The sequence below is a fragment of the Rattus rattus genome, chromosome 1 (genome assembly GCF_011064425.1).
Source record: "Rattus rattus isolate New Zealand chromosome 1, Rrattus_CSIRO_v1, whole genome shotgun sequence".
In the NCBI taxonomy this organism is placed as follows: Eukaryota; Metazoa; Chordata; class Mammalia; order Rodentia; family Muridae; genus Rattus; species Rattus rattus.
Window position 1 is genome coordinate 156173354 of NC_046154.1, and position 9292 is coordinate 156182645.

General features: G+C 47.1%; 1 protein-coding gene across 4 annotated transcripts; it reads right to left on the reverse strand.

Moving 5' to 3' along the window:
- Window positions 1-998: 998 nt before the first annotated feature.
- Cdk2 (cyclin dependent kinase 2) lies at window positions 999-8940 on the reverse strand. Of its 4 annotated transcripts, none has more exons than XR_004388647.1 (9): window positions 8251-8572; window positions 7481-7558; window positions 7262-7382; window positions 5955-6125; window positions 4618-4719; window positions 3021-3164; window positions 2521-2724; window positions 2102-2267; window positions 999-1516 (listed from the first exon to the last, which is right to left on the reverse strand). XR_004388647.1 is itself a non-coding variant. In XM_032909215.1 (9 exons), exons 2-9 carry the CDS (start codon window positions 8364-8366, stop codon window positions 2163-2165), a joined length of 1041 nt encoding a protein of 346 aa, XP_032765106.1. In that variant the 5' UTR covers window positions 8367-8478; window positions 8791-8940; the 3' UTR covers window positions 999-2162. The 4 variants fall into 4 exon arrangements, 3 of the variants coding, with proteins under 3 accessions (XP_032765106.1, XP_032765107.1, XP_032765105.1); XM_032909215.1 differs by adding an exon at window positions 8791-8940 and having other exon boundaries at window positions 999-2267; window positions 8251-8478; XM_032909216.1 differs by lacking the exon at window positions 3021-3164 and adding an exon at window positions 8791-8940 and having other exon boundaries at window positions 999-2267; window positions 8251-8478.
- Window positions 8941-9292: the final 352 nt, after the last annotated feature.

A 9292-nucleotide genomic window follows, 5' to 3' on the forward strand; every position in this document is an offset into this window, starting at 1 on the left:
CTTCATCCTCCACTAGTGAGTTTGAGACTAGCCCGGGCTCCTCATTAACATGATCTCAGTTTGGGGGTGGGGGGCTCAAGGGGTGGGCTTGGCGGCCCAATTATTTAATCCTAGCAATCAGGAGGATCTCAATGAGATTCAAGCCAGCCTGGTCTACAAAGTTCCAAGCTACATAGTCTTAAAAAACAAACAAAAAACCAGTATTAACCTTCTCTCTTCTCCCCTTGGCCTGGATTACACCGATGCCCCGCTTTCTCTGTCAAATTAAGAAAGACCTGAAACCAGGGGAATTTTACCTTGTAAATTCTTCTTAGTGGAGCATTAGAGAACACGAGTTTTTGGGTGGATTGCCTAATGTTTTGATCATGTAAAAACCGTGACAACATAAAGTGGTAGTCTGAAGGAAGATACTTTAGTCTCCTAAATTTTCACATTGTTGATATTTTCTCAATTGTTTGTAAATGTGAAAAAATATTTAGACAGCTTTGCTGAGGATTTTTTCCGGTACTGAGGGTTGAACCCAGAAGACCCAAGGCTTGTTCCCAGTACCACAGCATGCTGGCTGCTCGTTGCCCACAGCTCACAGCTGACTGTACCTCTGGGAGAGATGCAGCGTCCTCTCCTGGCCTCTCCAGACACTAGAGACTCACATGTACACACAATTTCACAGCCAAACAAAACCCTACATAAAATGGTAAAAGCTTACTGGGAAATGGTGTTGAGATGGATGTCCCTGAAGCCCACTCAAGTCAAGTTGCTGCTAAGAGAAAAACTGAAACAGTGTTCTGTATTGGTGTGTCTGTGTGCATAGGGGAAAGTGGGAAGGAAGTTTCCCCACCCTTAGAAACACCCCACCACAGTGCATGGCAGATGCCCTGCATATACAGAGATTAGGTGGAAGGATATGAAATCACAGGCTGACCATTCTCATTCAGAATTTCACCCACACCATTCTTTCAAGTAAATGAATAAATGATAAATATGAAAGAGATTCACTATACACCTGAGAATATTTTCTTTTAATGAATTACAAACTAAATTACAAATAATATTAACAACACTGGAGGACACGGGGTGGGAGAAGGAAATCATAAAAGAAATATTTTCTTTAAACAATTAAAAAAAAAAATCCCAAAGTGCACATGGTAACAAATCCATCCACACTGACAAAAAAGAAAAAAAGAAACAACAAACAAAAAACCATTGAAATATCCAAACTACTCTAACTTGAAAATATAAATATAATTGTTCACTCTTTTATAGAAAATTTCCCCCAATGACCTAACCCAGCCTTTAAAAAGTATCAGCGTTCTTGAAAGGTCTCCTAGCTCGCTTCCACTACTAGGAGTGAGGGTGGCTCTCAGAGGAGGATGGTAATAAGGCTCTCTGACAACTGAAGAACTGAACTTCCCAAAGGAGGGCTCGAACGAAATCTGGCTCACTGGTGGTAGGTACATTTGCTTAGTGAGGGCAAGGTCCTGGGTTCAGCCGGCAGCACCAGAAAACAGTAAGATTGCTAAAAAGGGAAATTCAAGTGTCTTTCACCTTGCCCTGTGAAGCACACAGATCAGAGTGAAGCGTAAGCCTGTGCCCTCCTGGCTCTTCTTGCCTGGGGAAGGCAGACAGGGCTCTGAAGGGAATCATTTCTTCTGTTTCTCCAACCAGGCTTCCTTGGTTGCTAGATGAGGCCAAACACTAAGACTAAGGTACAAATGGCTTAGGTCTATTTTTTTAATCTAATTCATTAAAACGGACCCCTCTTGCTTGGTTCTGAACTGTCCCAATTTAGGCTTCTGCTCATTAGTTTAGAAAACATTGTCAGCAGGAGTCTGGGGGCATTTCCCTCAACACAGTAACTATGAGACAGTCTTAAGGTTGGGATGGCAAAATCTGACACTGGGGAGAACTGTCAGTTTTGCTTCAATACTAATCCTTCTCAGTGATGACTGGGAAGAGGGAGAGAAGCTGGAAGTCGGGTTAAGTGCATCTAATGCCAAAACTTTCTCCCTTTTCACCTAGTCCTTCTCTGCACCTCTGAATCCCCAGAACCGGCTGGCCCAGAGAAAAGGCTAAGACAGCCAGAAAACAGCAGAAGGCTGACCTGTGTCCAAAAGGCCCAGGATCAGGTCAGACCACAGGTGAAGAGGGCTTTGGGAAGGACATCAGAGTCGAAGGTGGGGCACTGGTTTAGTCACATCCTGGAAGAAAGGGTGAGCCAGGGCTGCTTTGGCTGAAATCCGCTTGTTGGGGTCATAGTGCAGCATTTGCTGGAGAGAGAAATACAGTTTGAATTCAGTGATGGGGCAGTGGGCCAAAGGGACAGCAGGTGCACTGAGAAACTTGGGAACCAGTATTCTCACCCAGTTCTCGTTTCCCTCCCCCTGCATCTGAACCAGCCTACTGATGAAGAGAGGAAGCGAGGGCTACACAGTACTACTTCTAACAGATTCGGGCTCTCTTCATCCAGGAAAAGCTCTTCTCTGTAGAGTGGGAGGGCAACTATTGTGGCCGGACACTTACAGATAACAAGCTCCGTCCGTCTTCATCCAGGGGAGGCACAACCTTGCTAAAATCCTGCCGAGCCCACTTGGGGAAACTTGGCTTATAATCAGGCATAGAAGTAACTCCTGGCCAAACCACCTCATCTGGGGTCCCCAGAGTCCGAAAGATCCGGAAGAGTTGGTCAATCTCAGAGTCTCCAGGGAATAGGGCCCTGCGGGTCACCTGAATACAGGGAGAGGGAAGCAAAGGCCACACTGATGTCAGTCCACATTGCCCCGGTACAAAGGAGGCTCCCACAGTCAGTGAAAGGTCAGCAGGGCCCATGACTCCCCTCCCCGGGGCTCATCATGGGGTCGGTCATACAGAGCTTGAGACAATGAAGTCCCTTATCTGTCTCTTCGCCCCTCCTTCCTTCCCCCAACCGTGGCATCATAGATCCCCAAGGCTGGGTGGGGCTGGGAGGGGGTGAATGTCTGGGGTGCCACTGACACGTAGCAAAGGGATCCCAAGCCACTCACGGGGTATGGGGTAGACACTGCGGTCATCCCCCCTCCTTGTGATGCAGCCACTTCTAGATAGGAGCACAGCGGGCAGAGACTGTGTCTTCCATTTCTTCTGTGCTCCCCACAGCACTTAGCATGGTGCTGGGTACACACTAGGTGCTTAACAAATATTTTTTGATGAATTGAGAGAGGAATATGGGCAATTATAAGGTACTGGTGGATAAATTCACATTCTATATGTATATCTATAACTAGGCTAATGGTCTCCAAGCCCCCAGTTTCAACCCAAAGGACCATAAAAATATTACTGATCTGTCTCCCCACTGTTACATTAAATGGGATGGGAGCTCCCATATGAAGCTAGGCTTAAAGGATCCTTCAGTCTGAAAAGCCAGAGGTTGAGGGGCAGGACATGACCAAGTCTACAAAAAAGGATAGGCGCATTTGTGGTGTGTGTCTGTGTGTCTGTGTGTCTGTGCCTTTACAAAACCTTGTCTTGTAAAACCAAAACCAAAACACACAGACACACAGACACACACACGAAACCAAAAAACTCCAAAAACAAAACAAAACAACAAACAAACCCTAAGCCAACCAAAAGCAACGATGATGACGACAAAACCACAAAGGATCAATTCAACCCATTTGTCTTTTCTAAACTCCTTCTTTCTAAAGAGGTCTATAGGACCAATGGAGACAAAACAGACCTGTCCAACCCTTGACACTGTGACAACACTGTCATCCGCAAAGCTCAAGCTCCAGTAATAAATCAAATTTAAAAAACAAAACAAAACAAAAACAAAGCTGGGTGCACACCTCTAGCTCAGCACCTGGGAGGCAGAGGCAGGCAGATCTTTGAGTTTGAGGCCAGCCTGGTCTACAGAGTAAGTTCCAGGACAGCAAGGGCTACCAAAACACACAGACACATAGACACACACAAAACCAAAAAACTCCAAAACCAAAAAAAACCCAACAAAACAAAACAAAAAAAAACAACAAACAAACCCCAATCCAGCCAAAAGCAACAGCAACAACGACAACAAAACCACAAAAACCCCTACCACCAACAAAACAAAAACCCACTCTGTTGACGTTTATGATTTTGTGTTGAGGCCACATCCACAGCTATCATCGGAAGCATGTGGACCTTGGGCCACCTGTTGTACTAAATGGAATTCATTCTTCCAAATATTTGAGGATTAAAGCCGAAACAGCTGTATGAGTAGAGCCAGCAGGGTGGCTCACGCCTGTCAAGTCAATCTCATGGGCTAGATGGTAACAGTGGAAAGTGGAGCCCAAGCACACGATCAAGAATACAAAGCCAGTCTGGGCTACAGAGTGAGACGATCTCAAAACAGAGCAACAAAAACAAAATAGCTGAATGGGCACAGAGTGGACTGCGCTCACTTGGGAAATAAGAGATAGATACTAGTTAACTAAATCTGTTTAGGGATATTCCAAAATTGTAGTTGGTATCAGGGCAACCACCTCTAGAGTGGTGACATGTGAGAGAACCCTGAATAAAAGCACTGTGGTTCCTGGGCAAGAAGATGGACTTTGCTCTTGGATGTGGGTATGGGTGGGCTGTATAGAACCTGGCAAGCCTCCGTACCATTTCGGCAAAGATGCAGCCCAGGCTCCAGATGTCCACGGCTGTGGAGTAGTACTTGCAGCCCAGAAGAATTTCCGGTGCTCGGTACCAGAGGGTCACCACCTGGGGAACAAGAGGACAGCAGGGCTTACAAGGGAGGGAGGGCCACATACCTCAGTTCAACAAAACCTTCCAGCTTCTTTTAAAATGATTTTACTATTTTTTTTAATTTCAATAATGTGAATACATGTAGGTTTCCACAACTATGCAGTGCCCTTAGAAGCCAGAACAAAGTGTCTGATGCCTTGGAGCTGGAGTTGAGGGTGGCTGCAAACTGCCAGATATGGGCTCTGGGAACTGAATACAGGTCATCTACAAGAACATTACATGCCCCTAACTGTCGAGCCATCTGTCTATCCAGTAATGTATTCTAAATCCCCAGATTTGGGACCTTCCTGGAAAATCTGAGATATTTAAATGATATAGCAACCCGTTTTCCTGGCCTAGTATCCAAGTCGAGGCAACTTTGTAATATGAATTCAGTGCATATCTTAAGACCCTGTGGGTAAAAGTTAGAGCAATGACTTGGCAGTTAAGAGTGCTTGTTGTGGGCTGGAGAGATGGCTCAGTGGTTAAGAGCACTGACTGCTCTTCCAGAGGTCCTGAGTTCAATTCCCAGCAACCACATGGTGGCTCATAACCATCTGTAATGGGGTTGGGTGTGTCTGAAGACAGCTACAGTAGTAAATTTACATTAAGTAAATAAATAAGGGGGTTGGGGATTTAGCTTGGTGGTGGAGCGCTTGCCTAGCAAGTGTAAGGCCCTGGGTTCGGTCCCCAGCCCCCGAAAAAAAAAAAAAAAAAAGCGCTTTGTAGTTCTTACAGAGGACCCAGGTTCAATTCCCAGATCACTACAATCAGTTCCAGGGTATCAGACACTTTCTTCTGACTTCTGTGAGCACCAGGCAGGCATGTGGTACAGATACATATATGTATATATATATGCAAGCAAAACACTCATACACTTTACATAAATAATTAAAGGCCCTTGGGTTGTCAGAGATTCCATTCACCAAGGAACTCTTGCCCCAAATTTTGGTAATTTCCAAATGCTCTTACGAATATCTCCCAAGATCCTTTTTTTTTAAAAAAAATTATTTATTTAATGTATATGAGTACTCTGTTCAGACACACCAGAAGAGGGCATCAGATCCCATTACAGATGCTTGTGAGCCACTATGTGGTTGCTGGGAATTGAACTCAGGACCTCTGGAAGAGCAGTCAGTGCTCTTAACCACTGAGCCATCTCTCCAGTCCCATCTCCCAAGATCCTTAAAGAAAACCATAAAAGGACTTACCTCATGAGTGTAAGTACGGACAGGGACTCCAAAGGCTCTTGCTAGTCCAAAGTCAGCCAGCTTGATGGACCCCTCTGCGTTGATAAGCAGGTTCTGGGGCTTAAGGTCTCGGTGCAGGACACGGTGAGAATGGCAGAATGCTAGGCCCTGGAGCAGCTGGAACAGATAGCTCTAACAAAGGAGAGAGGGAGGTTTGTTTCATCAAACAGATATGACTTATTCTTTATCCTCAAAATTCAATATGCTGGACTGGAGAGATGGCTCAGCAGCTAAGAGCACTGATTGATCTTCCAGAGGTCCTGAGTTCAAATCCCAGCAACCACATGGTGGCTCACAACCATCTGTAAAGAGATCCGATGTCCTCTTCTGGTGTGTCTGAAGACAGCGACGGTGTACTTATATAGAATAAATAAATAAATCTTTAAAAAAAAATTCAATATGCTGCACGAGAACTACACCATATACTTGGGGAGGGGTTCTTTAACTCTTTAGTTACATTTTATTTGTTTGTTTATTTATGGGGGCAGGGGCATGCCACAGTGCATGTGTAGAAGTCAGAGGACAACTTGCAGGAGCTCCTTTTCTTCTTGTGTGGGACCTAGGGATGGAGTTCAGGCCGTCAAGTCATTAGGCCTGGAGGCAGGCGCTTTCACCACTGAGCTATCTTGTCAGTCCTGCTTGTTTTTAAAGATACTGTCTTTCTGGCCTGGAACTTTGTAGCTTGGCTGCCCTTGTACTTACATCCTCCTGCCTCAGCCTCCCAAGTGTTAGGATTATAGACACAAACCAACACACACAACTACAGCATAACCACACCTTTAATAGCGATGTCTTTCACTGAATTTTCAGCTTGCCAAGGATATAGACCAGATACTACTCAACTTTTGCATCCCTTTTTTCAACCCCCGTGTCTAGCAACACTGAAGGTGTTAAGTAGGTACTTGCTGATACATTCAAAGTACTTCCAGGAGCAAGCCTAGCTTGAAAACAGACAACAGAGACTCACTGATTAGTTTTTCCCACACCACAGGTGGGAGAATTTATTTCAAGGAACTCATCTACCCTCAATCTCCTGTATCTGAGTGTTATCTGATCTCCTTCCTGCCTGAGCTGCCTTGGTTGGTTCACAGGAGCTCAATTTGGATTCTTCTGTCCATTCTAGGGTTAATGACTAATGACAGGAAAGGGGGGAGTATGTTAAAGTCAAAAGTCTGAGGGGAAAAAAAGCCAAAATAAATCATTACCAGTCCGAATTACCTGCTTCTAGTTTCCCCTAAAGCGTGTAGGCTAGACTTGAGCAGGATTACCTTGATGAGGGGTAGAGGAATGCCAGTGAGAGCAGAAGCATCCATAAACTTCTTGAGGTCCTGGTGCAGGAATTCAAACACCAGATAAAGCTTATTTTCTGTGTGGATGACATCCAGCAGCCTGCAAGGGAAGTTCCAGGAACCGGAGTTGAGGGAGAGAAATTCTGAGGCCAAGCAAACAGAATTCATCTTGGGGATCATCCCTCAGAGTGGACTTACTTGACGATGTTAGGGTGATTGAGCTCCTTAAGGAGGGAGATCTCTCGGATGGCAGTACTGGGCACACCTTCAGTCTCACTTGGAGAGGTTGGGGAAACAGAGGCGGGAAGACGGTTACAAACATTATTCTTTCAGGGATACACAACCCCCAAACCCATTAGGAAGTCAGAAAGGAAAGGTGCTGTCAGGGGTTAATTCCTGGGTAGTCAGGGTGTGGCTTTTAGACAATATTCAAGGTCATTATTTCCTCTTTTTCCAGTGGAAGATAAGGGAAGCCTCCAGGTGAATAAAAAGCAGAGGAAAGGTAATAGCGGAGGGGGTTGAGAGTAGCTCCCAGCTTCCCCAGAGAACCAGTGAGTCTCAACTGCCATTCTTTTGAAAGAGGGTGAGGGTTCTAAGTATGGTGCTGGAGCAGTGAGAAGAGCTCTCCACTCAGAAAGGAGCTTTTCTCTGGTTCCCACATAACCCAACTCCATGAACAGCCCTGGATCCTACCTCAGCTCCCACCTCCCACTTTCTCTTCCCAAGTCTCTCGGCTTGCAGATCTGGGAGCACACCGGGCGGAGCACGACAAGAAACTTTCCCCTGAATTCTAGCCCCGGACAGTCTCCTCCGGGAGAGCGTCCACCGTCCGCCAACCCGCTCGCTTCAGGAGTCCCTCCCCGCCACCTTCCGGTCCCGGGAGGCTACCCGCCTGTTTGGGTAAGGGGTTGGGGGGGGGGCAGCCAAGAGGTCCCGGCAAAGGAGTTCCGGCTTCGGAGGCCACTCACGTGTCGAGCCGGATTTTCTTAAGCGCCACAACTTCTCCCGTCAACTTGTTTTTGGCTTTGTATACCACTCCGTACGTGCCCTCTCCAATCTTCTCCACCTTTTGGAAGTTCTCCATGGAGCGCTAGTGAGGCGGCTCAGGCCCCCGGGAGCGGGGCCCGGGAACCCTGACGAAAGCGGGCCGGACACTCGGAGCGGAGGACCTGGGGGCCCGGGTGAGCACGGCAGCCCTAGCTCGGGATGGAACGCAAGCAGAGCTCAGCCCTTGACAATTTGTCCAACTTGAAACAATGTTGCCGCCTCCCCCACTGCTCCAGCCTGCCATCCGAGGCCCCGCCCCTCCTTCCCGCGTTTCCCTGGCCCCGCCTTCCGTCCTTCCGATTGGTTCGCGTCACGAGGGCGGACCGGACCCCGCGCTCCCGCCTCAGAGGCCCCGCCCCCGGCAGGCGAGCGGAGGGGCCGCGGCGCAACTTTCCCCTAGTTCCTGGTTTAGGTTCCGCGGGCCAGAACTGGTGTTGTTTCTGGTCTACGGATTTTCTTACCTTTCCCTCACAATTTTCACCATCCCTTGGGTGAGATTAAATTCCACCTGGCCAAGAAAGTCTCTTTTAAAAAACTAAACCTGGGAATCTTTAAAAGAAAAAAATACGTATTTTAAATTAGGTGTGTGTTTGCGTATCTGTAGGTTTTCACGGAAACAGCAGATCCCCGGGAGCTGAGGTCCTGGGCGAACTCTGGTCTTCTGCAAGAGCAGCTTGTGCTCTCAACAGCGGTGCCGTTTCTCCAGCACTCCCACCTGCTTTTTTGAAACATCTCATAATGCAGCCCTTGTTGGCTGGAATGCGTTCAAAAGTCCACGTTGTCTTCAAACTCACAGAGATCCGGTGGCTCGGTTTCCCGGGTGAAGCCATGTGGAACACGAAATCAATCTCTCTCTCTCTCTCTCTCTCTCTCTCTCTCTCTCTCTCTCTCTCTCTCTCCTCTCTCTCTCTCTCTCCCTCTCTCCCAGCCCCTTCTGGCTGCTTTTGGATAAAGGTGCTGTTT

Bases quoted from the DNA above. Each gene is read 5' to 3' on its own strand.
- Cdk2 (XM_032909215.1), bottom strand. From the start codon at position 8,366: ATGGAGAACTTCCAAAAGGTGGAGAAGATTGGAGAGGGCACGTACGGA. The intron at 7,559-8,250 runs GTGAGTGGCCTC...AACCTCTCCAAG, and splicing joins AAGAAAATCCGGCTCGACAC to TGAGACTGAAGGTGTGCCCA. The intron at 6,126-7,261 runs GTAATCCTGCTC...CTCCTTTGTTAG, and splicing joins TTCCTCTACCCCTCATCAAG to AGCTATCTGTTCCAGCTGCT.